Consider the following 26,892-nt stretch of genomic DNA (forward strand, 5'->3'; position numbering starts at 1 on the left):
TGGCAGATGTGATTAACATTCAGGACTTTGGGATAGAAAGGTTAGACTGGATTATCTGGATGGGTCCAAAATAATTACATGAACCCTTAAAGGCAGAAAGATTTTCCTGACAGTGGTCAGAGAAAGAGACATGGTAATATAGAAGCCAAATCAGACTGATGCTTTGTTGCTAGCTTTGAAGATGTAGGAAGGGGGCTACCAGTGAAGGAATACTTGTGAATGCTTCTAAAAATAGGAAAAAAAGGAAACAAATTCTCCCAAAGGGCTTCCAGAAACACAGTCCTACCAACACCTTGTTTAACCCAGTGAGGCTTGAGGCAGACTTCTGACCTGCCAAACTGTAAGATGATAAATTTGTGGTGTTTTAAGCTACTAAGTTTATGGTATTTTGCAGCAATAGGAAATGAAAATAACCCTTCCTTAGAGATTCAAAATACACGTTGGCATATTAAAGAGACGAGGGAGACTTTCAGTAAAGATACCAGTTTAAGTCGTCATTTCAGAAACTTATTTGAAAACCTGGGGAGATCCAGAGGTTTTCATCTTTGCAGTGGTTAGTGTGCGAAAGTAGGATTTCATATAAATCCTGCGATGCCTGGGTGGCTCAGTCAGTTAAGCATCTGCCTTCAGCTCAGGTCATGGTCCCTTGGTCCTGGGATGGAGTCCCATGTCGGGCTCCTTGCTCCTCAGGAAACCTGCTTCTCCCTCTGCCTGCTGCTCCCCCTGCTTATGCTCTCCCTCTCTTTCTCTCTCTGACAAAGAAATAAATAAAATATTTTTTAAAAAAATAAAAGGAAACCACACCTTTAGTCCCCTGTAACATCTACTAAGCATCTTAGAACATGATATGGAAAATACTGCTGTAAAGCATTAACTGTTACTAACATCTTAGTGTGACTTAGTTCCTGTTTTCAGTGTGATAGCTAGGTGAGAGAGAACAGGACACAGGACAGGCAAGTTTTAGCAAGCCGACATGGAGCCCTAAAGGGGTGAACTCTGGTACAGGAAGTCAGGGGAGAGAGTGGGGAATAGAAAGGAAGTGGACACAGACTAGAGAGAAACTTCAGCTATGACAAGCCTGTGTTGACATGCTCAATAGTTTGTGCCAAATCTTCCCTACCTTTCAGGTTGACCATCTTCGCTATAAAATCTGCCCTGACTTCCTCCTCTCCCCCAGGCCTGGGCTGGAAGGTCCTTCATGAGCCTCCATGGCCCCCTGTGTTTGTTCAGCTCTGGCCGTGGCAGCCATATAGTGAAATTGCCTGTTTATTCGTCTGTCTCTCCCACTAGCCTGAAGTTGCTGGAAGACAAAGGCTGTGTCTGGTTCACTGTTCACATCTTCTGTGTCCCACTCATGCTCGGCACATGGAAGTACTCAGGCTGAGCCTCTGTCCTCCCCTTTTTGGACCAGAACTGTATATGAGATTATTCCTTTCTTTATGACCAGTGAGTACTGTTGAGACCTGTATCACCACTCAGTCACAGTCCAGCCCAACAAGAACTAACCTTCCCAGTAAGACCACAGAGCACCTTCTGTCATACCTTTAAAAAAAAAAAAAAAAACAACAAAACCTGTCTCCCTTCTCTGGTGAAACAAACAGAGTTTAGTCTGAAAGTGTTCCACGTTGGACCACAGTTTGTGGAGCTTCTGTAGAGGCTATAAGGAAGGCAGGTCAAAAGAGCACATGCTACATCTTCCAAGATGGTTTATAGGAAGCAAACGGAATTAAGGGTTGTATGTGTTGAACAGGACACTCCGGGGAAAGGAAACAAGGGCTAGGTCAGTACTGGTGTGAGGTGAGAGATAAAGCAAGCCAGAGAGAGAATCCCCTACACCACCTCTCCCACAATCCCGGAAGTCTTCTTGGACGTGAAACACTTAGAAGTAAAGAGAAACCAAAATTTCCTGTGGGGAACCACCCCTTCCCCTCTCCCCCCACCAAGAAGAAACACATGATTTGGGCCTGGATGGTTAGAGCCCTGAATCTGCTAGTTCCAGGAAGGGGGCGGGTTGGAGGGATAGAGGGAAGTAGGCAGATGAGAGTGACTTCTGAGTCTGAACTTGAACCTGGAAGGACAAAGTCCTGTAGCTGTCACTCAGTGGAGAATGACAATAAACTACCATAAAGAAGAGCAGAGGTGAGAAACAGAAAGGGTCCCAGTTCTGGTGCCACCACATGAGTCCTGGGTTAAGTGTCATCTGAAGTCTTTTATATATGAGTCAATAAACTACCCCCCCCTTTTAGATTTTATTTATTTGAGAGAGAGAGAAAGAGAGAGCGCGAGCACACAAGCAGGGGGAATGGCAGTTAGAAGGAGAGGCATAGGAAGAACTGGCTCCCCACAGATATGGAGCCTGATGAGGGACTCCGTCCCAGGATCCCAGGGATCATGACCTGAGCCAAAAGCAGATGCTTAACCAACTGAGCCACCCAGGTGCCCCTAAACTCCCTTTTCTGAGGAAGTCAGTTTAAGTTGGATTCCTATTCCATTGCAATCAAGAGTCCTGATGATGTAGAAGAAAGAAGAGCTTACATAGTATGAGAAAATAGTGGAAGGGCACTCAGGTGGCTCAGTCGGTAAAGCCTGCAACTCGGGGTTTTACGTTTGAGCCCCATGTTGGGTGTAGAGATTACTTAAAAATAAAATCTTTTTAAAAAATGGTGAAGAAACCTGAAAACCAAGAGGCAAGGGGGTAGTGAACACCTACTTCCAGCTCTCCTCTCTGGGAACTGCCACCTCTCCCCACCCCCAAGTTCACAGGAGGAGGGCTCCCTTGTAACTGGGTTTTGTTCAAAAGACCCTGCTCCCCCGGCCTCAACTGAGCCCACCATATTTTCTTTCTCAGGAAACTGGAGCTGGGACTTAGAGTGCAGTGCCAATGGAGGCTGGTATCCCGAAGATGAAAAGACGCCAGGCATAGCTGGGACGCGAGGCATAGCTGTATTTTCTGCCTGTGGACTGTGCAGTAGAGAGAAAGGCAATACATCACATTACAGATGAGAAATTTGAAAAGTCAGAGAGACTATATAGCTTTGCCTAAGGTTGCACACTTGGTACGTTTTTCACAGAACTAGAGTCTAGCTTTTCTGATTCAAAAGTTAGGCAGGGGGGCGCCTGAGTGGCTCAGTGGGTTAAAGACTCTGCCTTCAGCTCAGGTCATGATCCCAGGGTCATGGGATCTAGCCCCGCATCGCGCTCTCTGCTCAGCAGGGAGCCTGCTTCCTCCTCTCTCTCTGCCTGCCTCTCTGTCTACTTGTGATCTCTGAGTGTCAAATAAATAAATAAAATCTTAAAAAAAAAAAAAAAGTTAGGCAGGAAACAGCGGGATCGGGGCGCCCCAAGAACTCTAGACCTGTGAGCAACTTGCCTTGCTTTACAGCACTTCCCGAGAATTTACACCGCCTCAACCTCAGCGGTCCGAGCAGCCACTAACTCCCCGAAACTCCAACTCCCATTATGCATCGCGACTGCACGGACTAAACCCGGGATAAACTACAAGCCCCAGAATTCTTTGGGAGAGAGCTACGCTAGAACGAAGGGGCGGAGGCGCGTATTCACGTCGGCCGCGCGGGACCGTTAAATTTGAAACTTGGAGGGTTTGAGGAGGCTGGTTTGCCAAGGAGTCGGTGCAAACTTTTGTCCCTCTGGTCGCTTTGTTACTTCTAAGGGCAGGTTGCGGAAGGAATTCCAGGCGGTCTGCGGCCCTGAAGAAAGGCCTGCGGCAGGAAGAGGGCTTGAACCGGGAATGCAGGATGGCGGCGACAAAGAAGGAAGGGGGTGCTCTGAGGTGGGTACCGGAGAAAGGCTGCCGGGAACTGTGCCTGGGAGACCCGAGGATGTAGCCGGTGACAGTCTCTGCTCAGTGCAGTCCAGAGGAACACGGTCGGGAGAAGAGTGGGCCTGGCTGGAGCCTCCTTCCTGCTGGAGTCGGGGGCGCAAGTGTTGGAGGTGAAGACAGGGTTAGTTAGCATCGACCTCACTGGGGTGAGGGCACGGGAGAACGCAGCTGCATCAAAGCAAAGGAGGCTGTGCGATCCCAATGTACAAAGAATTGGGAATTTGTAGTATGGTCTATGTATCTCCGCTCAGCCATTTTCTAGCTCTTTGATCTTGGACTCACTCGTCTTAGGATGGAAAATGCTGGTGGGTGGGGGACGGCCCTAACTGGGTGATGGGCATTAAGGAGAGCACTTGAGGTAGTGAGCACTGGGTGTTATATGCAACGGATGAATCACTGAATTCTACCTCTGAAAGTAGTAATACTGTGTATGTTAAGTGACTCTAGATAAAAAAAGGATAGCCGAGATATAATAAATTGCTACTTAAATATGAAAATCATACTGTAATCTTATAAATAAAATCACACTGTTATCTTTTTAAAAAATATGGAAAATGCTGATGAATTCAAAGTATGTGTAAGGTAAATGCCTCCAAATAAGTGCCAAATGGTAGGTGTTTCCATGTCAATGGCATAATTAAAAATATAAAAAGCCCTTCTCTGCATGCTTGCTGCTTTTCTATATATATATATATATATATATATATATATATATATATCAGTTCTTCTAGGTTGGAAATCTGTATGCATTTTTTAAAAAGATTTTATTTATTTATTTGAGAGACAGTGAGATAGAGCATGAGAAGGGGGAGGGGCAGAGGGACAAACAGACTCCTCGCTGAGTGGGGCACCCTAGGTGGGGCTCCACCCCAGCACCCTGAGATCATGACCTGAGCCAAGTCAGATGCTTAAACTACTGAGCTACTCAGGTGCCCTAAGGTATGCATTTTCATTATGGGGTACACCATACTTAGATAAATGCTATATGGAGAACTCTTTAGCTTATGCAACAAATATTTATTGATTACCTACTAAGTGCTAAATATGGCAAATAAAAGACACAAAAATCCCTACCCTTGTGAAATTTAAGTTCTGGAGTGGGGTGAGGGTGGGTGCAGCAGACAAGAAACAAGATCAATAAACTTAAGTTAAATGGTCAGTACGAAAAGAACTAAAACAGTGGGGATTAGGGGCATTGATGCAATTTTAGATATTTTTTGAACAGGGGGCCTCACTGAGAAGGTGTCTTTTGGGTCAAGACTTGAAGGAAACTGCTCTGAGTTGGATTCCCTGCTCACCATGGAGTCTGCTTCTCCCTCTCCCTCTGCTGGTCCCCCTGCTTCTCTCTCTCTCTCTCAAATAAATAAAATCTTTAAAAAAAAGACTTGAAGGAAACTCAAGAGTCAGTCAAGCACATATCTGGGGGAAGTACAGAGATTTGAAGGGTGAGGGTTGGGGGAGGGAGCTGCATCTGGCAAGTAGTTGGAGTCAAGTGAACCAGAAGAGCAAAAGGAAATGAAGGATGAGGTAGAGGTGAGGATGCAAAGATTGTAAGGACTTGGCTTTTACTCTGGTTCAAAAGTCAGTGGAAGGTTTTGAGCAGAGGAAAGACAGGATCTGATATTAGTTTCAATAGGATCACTAGCTGCAGTGTTGAAAAGACTAAGGCAGAAGAGGATGAAAGCAGTTATGAGGTTACTGAAATAATCCAGGCAAGAGAAGATGGTAGCTTGAGCCAGACTAGAAACAATGGAGATGATAGAAGGTTGATTTCTGAATCTGTTTTGAAGGTAGAGCCGACAGAATTTGCCAGGTAACTGGAGGTGGGGGATAAGGAAAGGGGTGTCAAGGTTGGCACTGAAGATTTTTGGCTTGAGCAACTGGAAAAATGAAATTGCCATTTATTTGAGATGGAGGAACACTGGGAGGAGCAGGTCTGGAAGGAGACCAGACAAGCAAAGAGGGAGGGGAGCAGTCCCAGCTCAGTTTGGGACATTAGGTGAGGTAGTTTAATTGCTATTTCAAGATTAAGAAAAGAAATTCAGATGAACTCAGCAGACATTTATTCAGTGCTTCCTGGAGACAGAGTCTATAATATTAGACCATGAGGTTGTAAAAATAAATGACATGGCCCTTACATTTATAAGATTCACACATATAGTTAAAAAGATGTGAGTAGTTACAACCTAAATTATTAATCACTTATAGTTAACCTTGAGAGTTTTCAGCTCTCATCTAAACTAAGGTCACATGTAACTTTCACTTTATTTCAAAGATTAGTGCCTATCTGTTTCTCTGTTTTAAACCCAGAGATTGTGTCTCTCATAGTTACAGAGCTCTGAAGTTCAGAGCACATACCCCATAAGGTATGGGGTGCCTCCAAAAAACTTGTGGGAATTTCCCCATCCACAGGCTGGGGGCAGTTGTAACCAATAAATCGTATTTTTGTCTGCTTGTGCTCTGGGCTACCTGTATATACATATAAACTTCAGTTTTAAGTCATCAGTTGAAGCATGGTGTGTTGGTCTGACAAACTGCTAATTTTTTTTTTTTTTAAGATTTTATTTATTTATTTATTTATTTGAGCCTAAGAGAGAGAGAAAGCACACACAAGCAAAGGGAGGAGCAGAGGGAGAGGGTTAAGCAGACTCCATACTGAGCGCAGAGCCCAACGTGGGGCTCAATCCCACAACTCTGAGCTGAAATCAAGAGTCAAATGCTTAACCAACTCAGCCACCCAAGTGCCCCTGTTTGCTAATTTTAAACTGAATGAGATGATGCATTTAGTGCTTTTTATCTACTTTGCCAAATTTATAATTTTTCTCCTTCTTTTCTTCCTTAAATTTTATTCTTATAACTGTCTTCAGTACCCTAGTTACATTCTCTCTTCTGTTAGGCAATACTACAGCCATAAACTTGGAAACCAGGTTACAGAAAGGCCCAGACACTTAGGAGTATAAGAACACTACTAATGTGCCAGCCCACCATATTCAGCCCAAAGATCATGAATAATCACTTATTTGAAAACATTTATAATAATCTATATATACATAGAAGTATGAAACTTACTTTCATTTCTCTTCACAGTGAAGCCATGTCCTTGGAAGGAGATGAGTGGGAACTGAGTAAAGAAAATGTCCAACCGTTACGGCAAGGGCGGATCATGTCCACACTTCAGGGAGCATTGGCACAGCAAGAATCTGCCTCTAACACTACTCTTCAGCAACAGAAACGGTGTGTAGAATGGTGGGGGGTGAACCTGTCATCATTCATCTCCAACTGTAGTTGGTAATGAAGATGTGGATCCATGCCTACTGGCATTAAGAAGTACTTTTCAAAATTTGATAGTGTGAGAATCTGTTCCCCACCTGCTTTTTCATCACACAACAGCTACTTAAAGATCTGCTCAAGTATGATTAAGAACAAGAGCTATAGGATTTCATTTAATTATGGAGCAGTCAAACTCTTGTATCAATAGAAATAGATCTTATACAGAACAGTGAGAAACAAGGGAAAGTAAGTATCATATTAAACAATATTTATCAAAAGTGTTATATCATGCTGGATCCCTAAATAGAATTAACTCTTGAATAGTAATCAGTTAAAAGAAATTGCTTCCTTGGATTCTGAGTACTGAGAGAGTAAAATCTTCTTTTTTTTTTTTTTTTTTTTTAAGATTTTATTTATTTAGGCAAAGAGGCCAGCAGAGAGAGAGAGGGGGAAGCAGGCTCCTTGCTGAGCAGAGAACCCAATGTGGGGCTCAATCCCAGGACCCTGGGATCACGACCTGAGCTAAAGGCAGAGGCTTTAACCCACTGAGCCACCCAGGTGCCCCTGAAATCTTCTATCTTGTGTATGCATTCAATTTTTAACTTTCCAGGAAAGCATTTTTGAGAGTACGCCAAAAAGAAATAGTGATCTCTAAAGAAAATATAAACCTGAGAGAAATTAACCCACTGAGCCACCCAGGTGCCCCAAGGACTGCTGATTTTTTTTTTTTTTTTAAGATTTTATTTATTTATTTGACAAGAGATCACAAGTAGGCAGAGAGGCAGACAGAGAGAGAGGAGGAAGCAGGCCCCCTGCTGAGTAGAGAGCCTGATGAGGTGCTTGATCCCAGCGTCCTGGGATCATGACCTGAGCCGAAGGCAGAGGCTTTAACCCACTGAGCCACCCAGCGCCCCGGACTGCTGATTTTTATCAGTAGTGTCTTAGATTTTAGTTTTCCACCATTTCTGCAGGTAATGGCCTCATTATCTCATACCTAAATCACCATATTAACTTCATAATGGCGTTTCCTTTTCTAATTTCTTTTATTCTTAAAATGTTACTTAATTGATCTTTTAAATCTTTACTTAACATATTCAAGATACTCTCCAATTAAAGAACCAGTAGTGGCTTGAGCAGATGGAATCCAAAGTCTTTTAGTTTAGTTATATTTCTTTTAAGTAATCTCTGTGCCCAGTGTGGAGCTTGAACTCATAACCCTGAAATAAAGAGATGCATGCTCCACAGACTAAGGCAGCCAGGCTCTCCAAGTCTTTAAATTTACATTTAAAACAAGCCCTTCTTCTCCAGTAGACATTCTAACGTAGTGTTAGACGTTACTACTGACCTCCTGACAATATGTCAGAAGGAAGATCTTTTGCTCCTAGACCATGGTTGTGTGTTTGTATGTATATCATGGTAAGGTTAATCCCTTACTCTGTCTATCTCCGTTTATTCCTGATACAGTTAGTGTCAGGAGCTAGTGTTAGTAACTCTCCCACTTTTACAACTTTATTCAACATTGATTTCTTGGAAATCTTGGAAAAATCCCCCCCCCTTTTTATTTTCCCCAAATTTTATGGTTCCTTCAGAATCCCACCTTCTGAAGCTGCTTCTGTGATACCTCCTTTTGACTTATCAAAACCTTTATGATCCATTCTTGGCAACTGTGATATACTATCCTGCTTTGTATTGTTAGTTAATTTTCCCTTTGTATACTTTGTCTTTCTTATTATAGATGCCTTTGCATCAGTAATTATTGTATAGTTCTTTGTATCAGATATAACCTTTTATATGGTTTTTATAAATTTTTTATTTTAATTTTGCTTTATTAATTTCTATTAATGTAAATTGTTTATTACCTAGTACTTCCTATCATTTATGGAGTACTTATTATGTCTAAACACTTTATAGTAAGAGTAATCAACCTAAATAATTAGATAGGTACTACAGTAGTCCTGCCTGATCTGTGGTTTCACTTTCCTCAATTTCATTTACCTGCTGTCACCTGTGGTCCAGGAGCAGATGATAGTCCTTCTGACATTTTGTCAGGACGTCAGTAGTAGTCTAACTCTGTGCTAGAATGTCTACATCATTCACCTCACTTCATCTCATCATGTAGGCAATTTATCATCTCACATCATCACAAGAAAAAGATGAAAGATGAGTAGAGTACAATAAGATAGTTAGAGAGAGAGACCACATTCACATAACTCTTACTATAGTATATTGTTACAGTTTTTCTATTTTATTGTTGTAAATTCCTTACCATGCCTAATATATAAATTAAAGTTTATCATAGGTATGTATGTACAGGAATAAAACATAGTATATATAGGTTTAAGAAGTATCCTCAAATTCAGGCATCCATTGGGGATCTTGGAAATTATCTTCCTGCAGATAAAGGGGGGACTTCTTTATTTTTATTCCCAATTTACAGATGAGGAGACTGAAAACAGAATTTGAACTGGTTGTCTAATGTCACTGTGCTATTGATTAGTAGAACTGCTAATTTGAACCTAGGGAGTTTTTTTCCAGAGTTCTAAACTGCTGTGTAATTCTGTTTTTCTGTATGTTGTTTTGGAATTTATCTAATTTCCCCATGTTTTGTCCTTTCTGTTATATTATCAGGCAGAATCTTGATTATTTCTATTTTTCTTCCTGTTTAACAAACCCTCAAGCTCCAGTGAAGTTATTTGGATTGATGCTAAAAAATGAATAAAATTAAATGAATTATGAATGAATATGAATAAAATTCATATTAATAAAATTGAATAAATAAAAATAAATGAAATGAATAATAAATGAAATAAATAATAAATAATAATATAATAAATAAATATAATAATAATAATAAATGGAGTGAATAAATGAAAAATGAATAAAATTAAAAAATGAATAAAATGGAAGTGATGCTTATTTATTTGGCTATTTATTTATTTTGCTAATGCTAACATTTTCTGTTTAAATTTCAGGGCATTTGAATCTGAAATTCGGTTTTACACTGGAAATGACCCTCTGGATGTTTGGGATAGGTACGTCTTTTATTTCACAAGGGCACTAGCAACTTTTTTTTTTCTCATAAAATCAGTTTATTTACAGTTTGCCACCTTACTCTAAAAGGATATGATAAAGGACACAGATGAACATCCAGATGGATGAGATGCATAGGGCAAGGATTGTAGAGCTTCTGTCAGTCTCTTTGAGGGCCGTTCTCCCAGCACCTCCACCCACGTGCTCCAGCCACCTGGTGGAGGCTCTCCAGGCCTTGTACTTGTGGAGTCTTAGGGAGGTTTCATTGAGTTGGCATGACAGTCATTAACTCCATTTCTCCCCTCTCCCCTCTTCGGAGAGTGGGCTTAGGGCTGACTTCCAAGCTTCTAACCATGACCAGCTCCCATCCAGGAGTCACCACATTAGAACAAGAGACCTTGCTCTCATCCAGGAAGTAAGGGCACTAGATGAGTCCTTAGGGCCATGCCTCTCAAATTAGGGTGTACGGAGCAGTGTGTCAGAATACAAAGTGGTATCTCCCTCTCTCTTTTCTTTTCTTTTTTTTTTTTTAAGATTTTATTTATTTATTTATTTGACAGACAGAGATCACAGGCAGAGAGAAGGAGAAGCAGTCTCCCTGCTGAGCAGGGAGCCCAATGCAGGACTCAATCCCAGGACCCCAGGATAATGACCTGAGCTGAAGGCAGATGCCCAACCATCTGAGGCACCCAGGTGCCCCAAAGTGATATCTTTGAGAGAGACAGTGTTTCTTCTTGAGGTGTTCGTAACTGAAGAAATTTCAAATTTGTGGCATGCAGCTGAGAGCTACACCCTTTTATCCCCATACCCATTATTTCCCAGAGGCACATGTTAGCAAAATTTAAGAAATATAGGCTTAGGACATGTCATTGAGGGCCTCTAAATAAACATACTTTCAAATTAGATATTTTTGCTTAAGAAAGTCAAGAATGGGTCTTGGTGCAAGAATAAAAGTACACATTAAACTTTAAAATTCTTTTTGAGCGCCTGGGTTGCCCAAAAAGTGGCTCAATTGGTTGGGTGTCTGTCTTCAGCTCAGGTCATGATCCCGGAGTCACAGGATTGAGTCCCATGGCTAGCTCCCCGCCCAGTAGGAAGTCTGCTTCTCCCTCTCCCCCTGCTCTTTTTCTTGCTCACTCTCTCAAATAAAATCTTTAAAAATCAATCAATCAATAAATAAAACTTTTCTTTTCCATTCAGGTATATTAATTGGACAGAGCAGAACTATCCTCAGGGGGGGAAAGAGAGTAATATGTCAACATTATTAGAAAGAGCTGTTGAAGCACTACAAGGAGAAAAACGATACTATAACGATCCACGATTTCTTAGTCTTTGGCTCAAATTGGTAAGTCTTTCTCAAGTCTGTTTGAGTTTAAAGTATTACGCCAGGTGATTTTCTCTAGAGCTTTCTGGTACATACCAAAAAAAGAAAGGCAAAACCTGAGCTATTTAGTAGGTACTAAACTAAACAATTAATACATACTCAATATTTGTCAAATTGGCTCTATTTAAAGATGGATTTTAATGGAAGTTGGGTTTTTTTTTGGCCCCTTTAAAAGTGATCATAAGGCCTGTATACCTCCTCATGGGAGTGGATTATTTATTTCAAATATAACTGGGCCATGCAACTGTACTGGGAGAGGATCTGTAGGAGCCAACACATGGCAGTAGTATGATTGTTAGTGAAAAAGTTTTCCAGGTGATTCTGGTATCCCTTTGTCCCCTTTCTGAGAATCAATACCATGAAAAGATAGTGTTTTTTATGTAGTATACTGCTACATCCAAAAATATCTGCCTGTCCACTTTATATCATCTCATTTGACATGTAGTTCTTTTATTTCTAGAACACTCTTTAGGCTTTTTTTTTTTTAATGAAAATATCTTCAAATAAGATAATGACCAGAATTTCTTAGGTATTAATTTCATTGCCTTTATCCTAAAAGAGATAAGAAAAAGTAAGTGATTTAAAAAAAAGAGAGAGAAAAGAAAGATAAAGTAAGTGATAAATATTTAGAATAGAATGTTAGATAATAGATAATTAGATAATGGATAACTGGATACTTATAAAAATAAATTATTTTTATTAAAAAACCAATAAAAATAGATAATTTTATATTTTTAAATTATTCTAAATAATAGCATATTTACAATAGCCATTGTAATATAAAATATTGACATTTGAAATTGATAAAATTTTTGGCTAAAATATATCTCTTGAGACCTTATTTTAAACTTCAAATATCACTAATAAAGGAATTAGGTGAGTCCTGAAGGCATAAGCTATCTTGGTTTCCATAGGACATTTGACATATCTTGGCATCATTATTGACAATTTGGAAAAATTATCTTTGGAGCATTAGTGGTAAGGATGTCAAAGGATGGTACCCAAGGAATGCTAAACAGATTTGTTAGCATGGAGACTATGGTCCCTGGTAGCTTACAAATAGATTTTTTTTCTTCATTCCATCCTATATAATATTCTTATCCTAAATAATGTTCTTATATGTGATTTACCTAACGTTTGGACTAGATAAATCTCTAAAGTAATTCTTTATCTCAGGATTAGATGATAATATTTAGTTGGAACTATTGAAAGTAACAATTAATTGGAATAATTTTGCTCACAAAAGCTGACCTGGTGCTGGTATTGAAGAATAGTGATATTATTATAACATAAAAAGCATAGTCTAGACCAAAACTACTGGAAGAATGGTCGGCAGACTGTTCAACATATGTAAAAGTTCAGAGCAAGCATTTCGAAGTTTTGTTAAGTTTTGTTAACAAATTTGACTTTCCCGCAACATCCAAACACATCATCGTATTTCTAGTAATTTGTTTTTATTATATTTTTTTAAAAATACCAATCAACAATAGGAAAAAAAAAATACCAGTCAACAGGGTGCCTGGGTGGCTCGGTGGGTTAAGCCTCTGCCTTCAGCTCAGGTCATGATCTAAGGGTCCTGGGATTGAGCCCCACATTGGGCTCTTTGCTCAGCGGGGAGCCTGCTCTGCCTGCCTCTCTACCTACTTGTGATCTCTGTCTGTCAAATAAATAATTAAAATCTTTAAAAAACAAAACCAAAAAACAGTCAACAATGGAATGGAAACTTGAAACTCTCACACACCAAAACTAGCTTCTTTCCCATGGACAGTCTGAGAAGTGCTGTTCTAGACAACTCTCAGAGTCAAATGATCAGCCCTAGAATGATCAGCAATAATCTGAACTTTGTAGATGGTTAACAGGATGCATGATGAACTATTTTGCTGGGTTTTTTTTTTTTTCTTTATGTAATGGTCAAGAAGAGTAACAGTTGGCTTCCTCACACTACTTTCTTTGCTTTGCAGAAAAATTTCTCTAAGAATTATTTTTGTAAGGGGTAACTACAATCTAGCTAAGGAAAAAATTGTTCTTAGGCAGTATCCAGGATTTCTAGTTAAAAGTGTAAAATAAAATTGTTGGGCGCCTGGGTGGCTCAGTGGGTTAAGCCGCTGCCTTCGGCTCAGGTCATGATCTCAGGGTCCTGGGATTGAGTCCCGCATCGGGCTCTCTGCTCAGCAGGGAGCCTGCTTCCTCCTCTCTCTCTGCCTATGTGTGATCTCTCTCTGTCAAATAAATAAATAAAATCTTTTAAAAAAAAAAAAAAGTGTAAAATTGTTTTAGTTGGCTTGTTAGGGATTACCAGAAAGATTTGTCTAACTCTTGGATATATTAATCTAACCATGTGGTCCTTTTATTTATGTTATTTCTTAAGTAATCTCATTCAGCACTCTAGAATAACCTGATCTTTTTTGGCTTTTTCAGGTTGAACCAGAGCTATTTAGAAAGCCATTAACAAGTGCAGTCAATGTTAACCTTTATTTATATAGTAATAGATGTCGAGGACTATATCTGATACTGATAACATGTTCAGAATTACAACTTGAATTGCTATCACAAAGGGGAAAACATCACTCATTTGGATAAGCAGAAAACTCCATTTATTGTATTACTATACAATTAAATTATAAAATACTATTTGTTTTTGTTAAAGATAGAAATGGAGTATTTCATTTATTCAGTTTTCTACCAGACCCTATCTAGAGATTGGGATATAGTGGATAGTAATATTTTGTGCCTTTGTGGAGCTTACTTTATTGGGAAAGACAGATGTTAAGCATTTAATTGTCACAAAAGAGAAAGCAGGAAAGTATTGAGTTGTGTAGGAGTGAATACATACAAGGAGGACTTAACCTAGGCTAGACAATCAGGGACAGATATAGAGGAGAGAAAATGTATCAAGTAAATAAATAGGAGAAAATGTTAGTCTCCTTTGTGGTATAAGAACTCCTAATTAGAACACTGAAATGCCATTTTTGTATGAAATTAAAATTGGGTATTTTCTGTGAAATTAGTATTTGGGTATAACTACTAGCATTTTAAATTTGTACAACACTTAGAAAGCAAGTTGTTGCTTTTTAGAGTGATTTAGGGTGATTCAGTCCATTAGGCGTCTGCCTTAGGCTCAGGTCTTGATCCCTCGGTCCTGCGATTGAGCCCTGCATCAGGCTCCCTGCTTCTCCCTCTGCCCCCTGCTGCTCCTCCTGCTCATGCTCTTTCTCTCTTTCTCTCTCTCTCTCTGTCAAATAAATATATAAATAAAAATCTTCTAATAAAAGGGCAATTTTTTACTGTTTAACATAGTTCTATTTCTAGGAATTTATTTAAGGGAGTAATATGAAACATGAAAGGTTGTGTGCATGAAGATATTTGTTATAAAAATTATTGTAATGGGGCAAAGTAGAAGCTGTCTATCCAAAAAATAGGGAGTAGCTAAATGATGGAAGATTTCTGGGTGGAATATTTTTTACTTATCTAAAAATAATAACGAATAACCAGCAACATGGAAAAATGAATGATGGACAATTAAGTGGAATAAAAGCAAATTTTCTTGTGATTAAAACTTTATAAAATGATAAAAACCCCTTTATCTGTGTAAGATGATATATGTTCTTTTTTTTCCTTAAGGAAAAAATATATGTTGCACTGTTAATGATGTGGGATTTTTTTTTTTAAAGATTTTATTTATTTATTTGACAGAGAGAAAGATCAAGATAGGCAGAGAGGCAGGCGGGGGGGGGGGGGTAGCAGGCTCCCTGCTGAGCAGAGAACCTGGTGCGGGGCTTGATCCCAGAACCCTGAGATCATGACCTGAGCCAAAGGCAGAGGCCCAACCCATTGGGCCACCCAGGTGCCCCTGATGTGGGATTTTTATTGAGCCATTCCCCTACCTTCTTACTACTAGAATTATCTACATTATATCTGGTCTTATAAGACCCTCCTAAAATACAAATACAGATTTGACCATGTCATTCCCTTGCTTACAGCTCTCCCACCCAACACACATACATTTACTATCAGGTAGATTTAAAATTAATTATCTTAACATTTAAGACCTGTTAAACCCTTTTTTCCAAGCTCCTGTCTTGTCTGCATCCCTATAAACTTTAAGTCTCTGTCTTTGCTTAAACCATTTTCTCTGTCTAGAATGTCCTTCCTTTCCCATTCTCTACCGGATATGTCTATTCCTCCTTCAACGCCACACTCAAATGTCATACTTTCTTGAGATCTTTCCTTCTCATCCCTTTTCCTTTTTTTTTTTTTTTTAAAGATTTTATTTATTTGACACAGAGAGAGAGAGATCACAAGTAGGCAGAGAGGCAGGCAGAGAGAGAGGGGAAGAAGCAGGCTCCCTGCGGAGCAAAGAACCTGATGCAGGGCTCAATCCCAGGACCCCGGGATCATGACCTGAGCCACCCAGGCGCCCCTCTCATCCCTTTTCTTACAAATTAATTTCTTTTGCTTACTTTTTAAGTCTTCCCAGTAAAGTCCTTATAACATTGTATTATAACAGATACATATTTTTTCAATGCAGAAACTACATAAAACTCCAGTGATTTTTCTGGCACATAAAAGACAGTAAGTGAATAGAAATTGGTTAACTGTTAATGCTTTTAATTTGTTACAGGGACATTTATGCAATGAGCCTTTGGATATGTACAGTTATTTACACAGCCAAGGGATTGGTGTTTCACTTGCTCAGTTCTATATCTCATGGGCTGAAGAATATGAAGCTAGAGAAAACTTTAAGAAGGCAGATAAGATATTTCAGGAAGGAATTCAACAGAAGGCGGAACCACTGGAACGACTACAGTCACAGCACCGGTAAACTTCTCTAGAGCTTATCTTCACTCTTTAAAACTAATAGATATAAATCATTGGTTTTGCATCTGAATAAAATGTTCTCCATGGATTGGCAAGTTTCCTTAGTTTTGATTTTTAATTTTTTTAAATTAAATTTTTTAAAAGACCAATTTATATTTAGCATATAGTAAAATCTACTCTTTGTTGTACAATTCTGTAAGTTTTCACAAATGAATGGAGACCTGTAACCATTACCATGATCAAGTTCCGACACTCCATAGAATTTCCTTATGCTCTCTGCCTTTGTAGTTTAACACATACTCTCATTCCCAAACCTTGGCAACCATTGATCCTATTCTCCACCTCTATAGTTTTGCCTTTTCCATAATATCACATAAATAGCATCATTCACTGTAGCTTTTTGAATCTGACTGCTTTCATTTTAGCATAATGCATTTTGGTTGTTAAATTGATTCTGCTTTAAAGATAGATATTCTGAATTCAAGTCTTTGTCAGGTATGTGACTTGTAAATCTTCTCCCAGTTTCCCTATGGTCTATTTGTTCTATTAATAGTGTGATTATAGAACAAAATGTTTTAATTTCGCAGAAGTCTAACTTACTTACTTTTGCATGGATCATGAGAACTCTGTGTAGTGGAAGGTTGCCAAAAGTTTCTCCTATGTTTTTATCTTGAAATTTCAAGAAAAAAAATTTGAGTATAGTTTATACACAACATTGCATTAGTTTCAGGTGTATAGTATAAGGATTGGCTAAGTTGATAAATTAAGCTGTGCTCATCACAAGTGTAGCGCCCATCTGTCACCATACAAAGCCCTTACAGTATCAATAACTTTCTTATGCTATTATTCTTATGCTTTTATTCCCATGACTTATTAATTCCATAACTGGAAGCCTGTGTCCTCTCTGGCAATCAACAGTTTGTTCTCTGTATTTATAGGTCTTATTCTGCTTTTTGTTTGTTTAAGTCTGACTTATTTCACTTAGCATAATAGGCTCTAGGTACATCCATGTTGTCACCAGTGGCACCAATTTATGCTTTTTTATAGCTGCATAATATTCCATCATACACGTGTGTGTGTGTGTGTGTGTGTGTGTGAGTGTGTGTGAGAGAGAGAGAGAGAGAGAGAGACATACACACATAAGCACACAATATCTTCCTTAATCTATTGAGAGGCACTTAGGTTGCTTCTATATCTTAGCTGTTGTAAATAATGCTGCAGTAAACATAGGTGTTAGGTGTGCATATATCTTTTTGAATTAGTGTTTTTGGGTTTTTTTGGGTAGATACCAGATAGTGGAATTATTGGATTATATGGTATTTCTATGTTTCTATGTTTAATTAAAAAAAAAAGATTTATTTATTTACTTTAGAGAGTATGGGTAGGGGCAGAGGGAGAGAATCTTTAAGCAGACTCCCCACTGAGCACGGAGTCCGATATGGGGCTCAGTCCCATGATCCATGAGGTCACAATCTGAGTTAAAACCAAGAGCTGGATGCCCAAACAACTGATCCACCCAGGCGCCCCAGTCTTCAAGTCTTTGTCGTTTTACTTTTATATTTAGCTCTCTGATCCACTTTGAGTTAGTTTTTGTAGAAAGTATTGATCAAAGTTTTGTTTTTGTTTTTGCATACAAACTTCCATTTGTTCTTGTACCACTTGTTGAAAAGATTTTCTTCATTGAACTGACTTTGCACCTTTGTCGAAAATCATACTCGACATTAAAAAAAAGTATTTGTGTAGGTTTATTTCTGTTATTCTGTTCTGATCTGTATATCTGTTAATTAGTGTATATACCACAGTATCTAGATTACTGTAGCTTTATAGTGAGTCTAGAAATCAGGTAAATAGGAGACCTCTAACTTTGTTCTTCTTTTTAGGTCTTCTAGTTCCTTGGACTTTCTGTAAAAGTTTTAGAATTAGCTTCTGGGATTTTGATTAGTATTGTGCATAAACTTGGTATATTTCTCCATTTATTTAGATCTTTGATTTCTTTGAGTATGCTTTTATAGTATTTGTCTTTTGAGGAATTGACTCATTTCATCTATGAGTTTAGGAGCATAGAGTTGTTTATAGTGTTTATTTTCCTTTTAATGTCTGTATGTTATATAGGTACCTCTCCCCTTTCATTCCTGATATTCGTAATTTGTGTTTTCTCTTTTTTCCCTCAGTCTAGCTAAAAGTTTATTGATTTTATTCATCTTTTTTTTTAAGACTTTATTTATTTATTTGATAAAGACACAGTGAGAGAGGAAACACAAGCAGAGCGAGTGGGAGAGGGAGAAGCAGGATTCCAGCTGAGCAGGGAGCCCTATGTGGGGCTCGATCCCACAACCCTGGGATCATGAGTTGAGCCGAAGGCAGACGCTTAACGACTGAGCCACCCATGCGCCCAGATTTTATCGATCTTTTTAGAGAACCAGCTTTTGGTTTCATTGCTTTTTCTTAATTGACTTTTTCTTCTTATTTTTATTAATTTCTGCTCTTTATTATTTCCTTCTTTTAATTATTTTTTAATTATTATTTCCTTCTTTGTGTTTGCTTTAAGTTTAACTTGCTCTTTTTCTAGTTTAAGGTGATAACCTGTTTCACTAATTCTAGATCTAATATCTAATCTATGCCTTATCTAATATAAAAATTTCCTTCTTAACACTGCTTTAGCTATACACCACAATTTTTTTTTTTTTTAAGATTTTATTTATTTATTTGAAAGAGAAATCACAAGTAGGCAGAGAGGCAGGCAGAGAGAGAAAGGGGAGCAGGCTCTCTGCTGAGCAGAGAGCCTGATCGGGACTTGATCCCAAGACAACTGAGATCATGACCTGAGCCGAAGGCAGAGGCTTAACCCACTGAGCCACCCAGGCGCCCTATACTCCACAAATTTTGATATAATACTGTATTTTTCATTTTCATTCAGCACAAAATATTTTAATTTCACATATGTTGTTCCTTTGACTCGGGTTATTTAGAAGTGTATTAATTTAATGGGAAATGTTTGGAGATTTTTCAGATGTCTCTCTGTTACAGATTCCTAGTTTAATTCCATTAAGGTCAGGGAACATTTGTATGGTTTCATTTGTTTTTAAGTTTTGTTTTATGGCCCAGAATATGTTCTGTTGTCAGTGAATATTCTGTGGACACTTGAAAAATATGTGTTTTCTGCTGTTCAGGGGTAGAATGTTTTAAATGTTATATAGGTCAAGTTGATGGATAGTCTGTTCTGGTCTTCTGTTTCTTTGCTGATTTTCTGTCTACTTGTTCTATCAGTTACTGAGAGGAGAATTTTGAAGTCCTTTTTATTATGAATTTGTCTTTTTTTTTTCTCAAGTCCTATTTTGTTTTGCTTTATATATTTTGAAATTCTGAAGCATGCACATTTATAATTGATCCCTCTTTCATTATACAATGTCTATCTTTATCCCTCGTCATACACGTTCTGAAGTCTCCTTGGTCTGATTACTAGTACAGCCAGTCTGGCTTTCTTTTGTTTATATGATATATCTTTTTCCTTTCTCTTTCTTTCTTTCTTTTCTTTTTTTTTTTTTTTAACAGTTTTAGAGTTGTGTGACCACCACTATCTAATTTTAGAACATATTTAACACCCTAAAATGAACCCCATACTTATTAGCAGTGACTCCCCATCCCCACTCATCCACTTCCAGGCAATTGCTTATCTGCTTTCTCTCTCTAGATTTGCCTATTCTGGGCTTTGCCCATAAATGAAATCCTACGTTATGTGGTCTTTTGTGACTGGTTTCTTTCACTTAGCATACTGTTTTAAAGGTTCGTCCTACTATGTTCACTGATGAACATAGTTCTGTCGTATACTAGTATCTCATTCCTTTCTATTGCTCAGTAATATGCCATTCAGTGGCTATGCCACATTTTGTTTATCCATTCATCAATTAATGAGCAATTAGGTTGTGTCCATTTTTTTGGCTATTATGAAATAATGTTGCTGCAAACATTCATGATGCAGGCTTTTGTATGGATTTTCTTTCATTTTTATCCCATGTCTTCATATTTAAAGTGGGTTTCTTATACACAGCGAATAGTTGGGCCTTGTTTTTTCATCAGCTCTCATATTATCTTTTTAAATGTTGTGTTTAGAACATTTACTTTAATTATTGTGTTGGATTTAGATCTATTATTTTCTTATTTGTTCTCTACTTGTTGTATATATTTTGTTCCTCTCTTGCCTCTTTCCTGCCTTCTTTTGGATTATCTGAATATTTTTTAATATTTTGTTTTAATTTATATTATTGGCTTTTTTTTTTCCATTACTGTTTTTTTAGTGGTTGTCTAGGGTATATTATAAACATACCTGACCTTTCATGGTCTACTTAGAATTGATATTTTACCACTTTAAGTAAGAAAATACTGAAGCTTTATAACTATATAGGTCCCTTGATCTTCCCTACTTTTTTGGTATACTTGTCATATGTACTACACCTACATATGTTGAAAGCCCCACCAGACAATGTTATAATTTTTGTTTTCAACAGCCTTACATATTTAAAGAACTATGGAGGAAAATGGTCTTTTGTATTTATCATTTTTATTCTTTCTTCATTCCTTAAGTCCCAAGTTCTCCTCTGGTATAATTTCCCTTTAGCCCGAAGAGGTTCATTTAGCCATTCATTTAGAGTGAGCCTATGGCTAATAAATTGCCTTAGTTTTTCTTCTTCTTCTTCTTCTTTTTATTTTTATTTTTATTTATTTGACAGAGAGATCACAAATAGGCAGAGAGGCAGGCAGAGAGAGAGGAAGGGAAGCAGGCTCCCTGCTGAGCAGAGAGCCTGATTCGGGGCTTGATCCCAGGAATGACCTGAGCCAAAAGCAGAGGCTTAACCCACTGAGCCACCCTGGTGCCCCCTTAGTTTTTTTTCATCTGAGAATGTCTTCATTTCATCCTCATTCCTAAAGGATATTTTTGCTGGATGTAGAATTCTGGGTCCACAGTTCTTTTGTTGTTGTTGTTGTGTTTTATATTAAATTTTATTTATTTGGGAGAGAGAGAGCACAAGTGGTGGGGAGGGGCAGAGGGAGAGGGAGAAGCAGATTCCCCAATGAGCAGAGAGCCTGACACAAGGCTTGATCCCAGGAGCCTGTGATCATGATCTGAGCTGAAGCCAGCTGCTTAACCGTCGGAGCCATCCAGGTGCCCCTCAACAGTTCTTTTCTTTCAGTACTTTAAAGATGTTGTACTGTTTTCTGGACTCTGTGATTTCTGATGAGAATGGTTCCTTCTCTATATGTAATATGTTGATTTTCTCTGGGTGCATTTAAGATTTTTTTTTTAAGATTTTATTTATTTGACAGAGAGAGAGTGCATAAGCAGGGTGGAGGGGTAAAGGGAAAAGCAGACTCCTCACTGAGCAGAGTGCCCTCCATGGGACTGGATCCCAGAACCCTGGAATCATGACCTGAGATGAAGCAGACATTTAACCGACTGAGCCACCCAGTCACCTCTAAGATTTTTTTCTTTAACATTATTATTCAGAAGTTTGATTATGATGTGTCTCTGTGTGATTACCTTTGCATTGAATCCATTTGGGGTTTACTGAGCTTTTTGAATTTGTAAATGTGTGCCTTTCCCAAAATTTGAGAAGTTTTCAGCCATTATTTATTTCTGCACTTATATGTCTTTTTCTGAGACTTCAGTTACACATGTTAGACTTTTTGATATTATTCCATAGATCCTTGAAGCTCTTTTTTATTGTTTTCTTTTTGTTTTTATTTTTTTAATTTACTTTTTTTAAAAAAGATTTTTATTTATTTATTTGTCAGAGCACAACCAGGGCGAGCAGCAGGCAGAAGCAGAGGGAGAAGCAATCTCCCTGCTGAGCAAGGAGCCCAAAACGGGCTCGATCCTAAGACCCTGGGATGACCTGAGCTGAAGGCAGATGCTTAACCAACTGAGCCACCCAGGCACTGCCCTTGCTTTTTTTTTTTTTTTTTTTTTTTTTTTTACTTTTTTAACTTTTCTTTTTTCTCTTCTTCAGAGTGACTAATTTTTGTTGATTTGTCCTGAGGTTTATTTACTCCTTCCTTAGCCATCTCCATTCTGATCCAGTAATTTTTTATTTCAGATTATGTGTCTTTCGGTCTAAATTTTCCATTTGATTCTTTTTTATAGTTTTTGTGTCTCTGCTGAGAACTTCTGTCTCTCTATTCATTTCAGATATTTTTACCTTTATCTCCTGGAGTGTAGTTATAATAGCTGCTTTTAAATTTCTGTCTGGAAATTCCCAATACCTAGCTCATCTTGATTTTGATATGTGTTGATAGCCTTTTTCTTTGAGAATTGATCACATTTTCCTGGCTCTTTTTCTGTCAAGTCGTTTTAGATTATATCCTGGACATTTATCCCGTTACTATGTTATTAGACTGAGTCCTGTTGGCTAATATTCTCTGGGGAATCTGATATTTTTGTCTTAGCAGGCAACCAACCTTCAGATATCATAAGTTCTTTTTCATGTGGGTGGTGGTTCCATTGGCAGTTCAATTTTCAAGACCTTTGGGTCTATCCCATGTGTAGGCTGCTCAGTGGTTAGTCTAGGACTTGGCCAATGGTTTATATCATAGTTCAGTTCTCAAAGCCTTTTCTGTGCTGCTTTGGGCCTGCCTTCTGTATGCATAGCTCAGGAGTGAGTCCAAGGCTTGTGCCCGTTCATGTAGAGAGTTAGGAGATCCCCTGCTTCAGCTCATCCTCTCCAGTATCTTTCCCACATTGGTTGGCCCTCAGAGTCCCCTTTTCCCAGTACTCTGGCCAGAAAGATGAGGTTTTAGCTTCCCACACCATTGTTGCAACAATTTAAAACCACAACAGAAAAGAGAAGAAGAAAAAAAAAAAACAGGAAACAACCCTGTGTGGGTTGTTTCTTCAAGTTTGACCCCTCTCTACAGTCTACTTGCTTTTGTTTACTTTTCAGAGGCCTCAGTTGCTTTTTTTGTATTTTGTTTAGAATTTTTAATTCTACCCAGTGAGAGAGAGGCGATCACAGGCTTACTTCTTGGCCAGCATTTGCAGTTTATTCTGCTTTTTTACCCTTTTGATAATATGTAAAACTTCAGCAGCAGCATAGAAAATTTAATCTTCAAACTTCTGCGAGCTTTGCTAAAGTAAAATGACATGTGGAATACAACTTCATTTCAGATGGGTTGGGAAAAAATGATATGGGGGTGAGCAATGTGCCTAAAGAGAACAAGAGACAGGCGGTGATAGAATAGATGTGGCAAGACATTAACAGTTGCTGAATCTAGGTGAAGAGTATATGGATGCTCATTTACTCTTCCAACTTATTTTGTAAGTTTAAAAAGTTGGTGGGAACTCTGACCTTAATACATTCTTTAACCTTAGTCACCCCAGTCTGATCCTGAGATCAGCCTAATGGTGCTCTTCAGAGTATGCCAATTGGTTGAGCTTTGGACATTAAAGGGGAATTAAATCATCCTATTCCAAACTTTCTCTGAATTCAAGGTAGCTTTGTTTATTCCTGAGAGAATAAACACTTTCTTTGGGCTATTTGTCTATATTTCTTCTCCCTTGTTTTAATAAATCAGAAATTTTTATTCCAATGAGTAGTCTTCATCTCCTCCAAAAGTTAATTATCCATTCTCTTAGACAATTCCAAGCTCGAGTGTCTCGGCAAACTGTGTTGGCCCTTGAGAAAGAAGAGGAGGAGGAAGATTTTGGATCTTCTGTACCACAACGAAGCACACTGGCAGAACTAAAGAGCAAAGGGAAAAGGACAGCAAGAGCTCCAATCAGCCGTGTAGGAGGTGCTCTTAAGGGTAAGTTTGTTAAGTGTTATTATGGGAAACTCTTAGTCGCGGGCGGTAGGCAAATTATGTAAAGAGATAATGTATAAATATATATGTGGACACTGTCCTAGTTTTCTGAATACTAGGTAGCAAAAAGAAGGAAGTCTTCAGAGAGCTGAGATTACAGTATGCAGTAAAAGCAAAACATGTCAGCAATTTTGTGTCTTAATTAAGAAAAACCTAATATATAGGGAGCATCGAGAGTTTCTGAGTTTGAGTTGTTCGGCTAATTTATCTTCTTTAAATTCAGCACATTTCAGCTGATATCCATTGAGAGAAAATTTTAAGTTGACAAATGAAGATTTAGGTTAGGGTAGTCTCTGAGAAAACTAGACAACATTAGAATGATGATTGAAGGAAGATGTAGAATTTTTTTTTCCCGAAGATTTTATTTATTTATTTGTCATAGAGAGATAGAGAGAGTAAGCACAAGCAGGGGGAGTGGCAGGCAGAGGGAAAAGCAGGCTCTCTGCTGAGCAAGGAGACCAATGTGGGGCTCTACCCTAGGACCTTGGGATCATGAACTGAGCTGAATGCAGACATTTAACCATCTGAGCCACCTAGGCGTCCCTCTTTTTTTTTTTTTTAACATATCTATAAATAAAAGACTGTAGGTGAGAGAAAGGAGGGGGAGAGTATAACAAACAGAATAGATTAAAAAGTTAGTAATTTGATTCATGTAAGGTTTTAAAAAAATTATTGTTTTAAAAAATCTCTTTGGGTGCCTGGGTGGCTCAGTGGGTTGAACCTCTGCCTTCAGCTCAGGTCGTGATCTCAGGTTCCTAGGGTAGAGCCCCTCTGCTCAGCAGGGAGCCTGCTTCTCCCCACTCCCTCTCTGCCTGCCTCTCTGCGTACTTGTGATCTCTATCTGTCAAATAAATAAATAAATAAAATCTTAAAAAAAGAAAAACTTTGTTTCTATGGTAGTAGGGGTAATCTCCTTGGCTTTAGGAAGAATTAGGTATACCTTACTAGCACCGCAGTTGATAATTAAAGATTTTACATGAAGTTTTAATATTTTTCTCCTAGCTCCAAACCAGAACAGAGGACTCCAAAATCCAGTTCCTCAACAGAGGCAAAGTAATTCCAGAATTACTATTTTTGATGAAAATGCTGATGAGGCTTCTAGAACAGAGTTGTCTAAGCCTACAGTTCAGCCATGGATAGCACCCCCTGTGTCCAGGGCCAAAGAAAATGAGCTGCAGCCCGGCCCATGGAACACAGGCAGACCTTTGGAATACAGGGTAAGGACTATTATAGCCAGTGTACTTGCCAACATAACAAAGACTTCAGATTTAGTGTAGAGGAGTATTTTTAGTGTCTCTTTTAATTCCTCCTGAATGATTAGGCATGGTCTGCATATACTTTGTCAGAATGGTAATTATCATTTTCTTCTTCATCGCCAGCCTCGTGGTGGTACAGCTTCTGTGACCACTGTACCCCCTCTGCTTCCCAGTTTTACTCCATATGTTGAAGAAACTGCACAACAGCCAGTTATGTGAGTTTAATTTCCTGATGTTTTGAGGGGGTAATTATTAAGAGTGAGCAGGGGCCCCTTTATTCTGGTTCCCAAAGGCATTTCCTTCTTTACAGTGATGAAAGTAACAAAGAGAGTGTGTGTGTGTGTGTGTGTTTTAATGTCTTTATTCTTTAGAGTATATTAGGACTAAAAGACCATTTGGTAAATTCTTTTTAAGAAATAAACTTTATAGGTTAAATTTAGATTGCTATAGTCAAAGATAATCCCTTTGATTTAAGTGAGATGTTCTATTTTTGTTTTGACAGTAATTAGAGATTATGATAGTTTTTCCTCTTACCCTGCTCTTTCCTTCTGAATATCTTTTTCTTTTTCTTCCTAACCCTTAGTATTTCTGTTATAGGAAAAAGAATGATAGGTGATACTTAAATCATTAGGCAGTGTGAGATCTAGTCTAATACACACTGCAGAGCTTATAATACTAGGTTCAGATTCTGTGTCCCAGTTCTCAGTGCAAGAGTTTTCTCATAACTTATCTGTAACCCATCATCCCTACATGCTAGGTACGGTAGGAAGACAAAAATAGATAAGATTCATAACAAAAATTTCTGCCTAATAAGAGCTCAACACAGGGGAGGATATTATTAGGAAATTTCTATGAGGGGCACCTGGGCGGTACAGTCAATTAGGTGTCTGACTCTTGGGTTTGGCTCAGGTTATGATCTCAGGGTCATGGGATCATCTGAGTACAGAGTCTGCTTGAGACTCTCCCACTGTGCTCACTCGCTCTCTCAAGCAGATGAATAAATCTTTTAAAAAAAGAACAAAAGAAAAAAAATCCCATGAGCCTTTAAAAAAGATTACCTGAAGAAATTGCTAGCACACATTTGTGGATATTTAATTTTTCTAATGTTTCAGATCACCTGTAAGTACAATTATGGCAAAATAAATATAGTATAGAAAATGTTGAACTTTATTTTTATTTGAACTCTTCTTCATGGCTGTCTTATTTGACCTATCTGCAACACTTTTCTTTAGTTTGTGTTTTCTTAATGATGTGTTCCAGGGTCTCTTCATAGATTAAAATAATTAGCGAAAATCTTTAATAGGAGTTGCAAATATTTCCCCCTAATTTGTTGCTGCTTTCGATCTTGTTAAGCAATAACCATTACCAATATATTTCTAATTCCTATATAGATTTAACAGTCTTCTTTATGGTGTCTGTGTCTCCATCATTCTTTGCTG

At 38.3% G+C, this 26,892-nt stretch overlaps 1 protein-coding gene across 1 annotated transcript in view; it reads left to right on the forward strand.

Annotated features, from left to right (window-relative positions):
* Positions 1 to 3,556: 3,556 nt before the first annotated feature.
* BUB1B (BUB1 mitotic checkpoint serine/threonine kinase B) overlaps positions 3,557 to 26,892 on the forward strand; it is a 48,730-nt gene continuing 25,394 nt past the window's right edge. Inside the window, exons 1-8 of the mRNA XM_059181142.1 lie at positions 3,557 to 3,790; positions 6,929 to 7,075; positions 10,084 to 10,143; positions 11,342 to 11,486; positions 16,147 to 16,343; positions 23,971 to 24,140; positions 25,200 to 25,414; positions 25,577 to 25,668. Coding sequence (XP_059037125.1) covers positions 3,756 to 3,790; positions 6,929 to 7,075; positions 10,084 to 10,143; positions 11,342 to 11,486; positions 16,147 to 16,343; positions 23,971 to 24,140; positions 25,200 to 25,414; positions 25,577 to 25,668 — 1,061 coding nt within the window. The 5' untranslated portion in view covers positions 3,557 to 3,755. The remainder of the gene's footprint in view (positions 3,791 to 6,928; positions 7,076 to 10,083; positions 10,144 to 11,341; positions 11,487 to 16,146; positions 16,344 to 23,970; positions 24,141 to 25,199; positions 25,415 to 25,576; positions 25,669 to 26,892) is intronic.

The sequence above is a fragment of the Mustela lutreola genome, chromosome 7 (assembly GCF_030435805.1).
Source record: "Mustela lutreola isolate mMusLut2 chromosome 7, mMusLut2.pri, whole genome shotgun sequence".
Lineage (NCBI taxonomy): Eukaryota > Metazoa > Chordata > Mammalia > Carnivora > Mustelidae > Mustela > Mustela lutreola.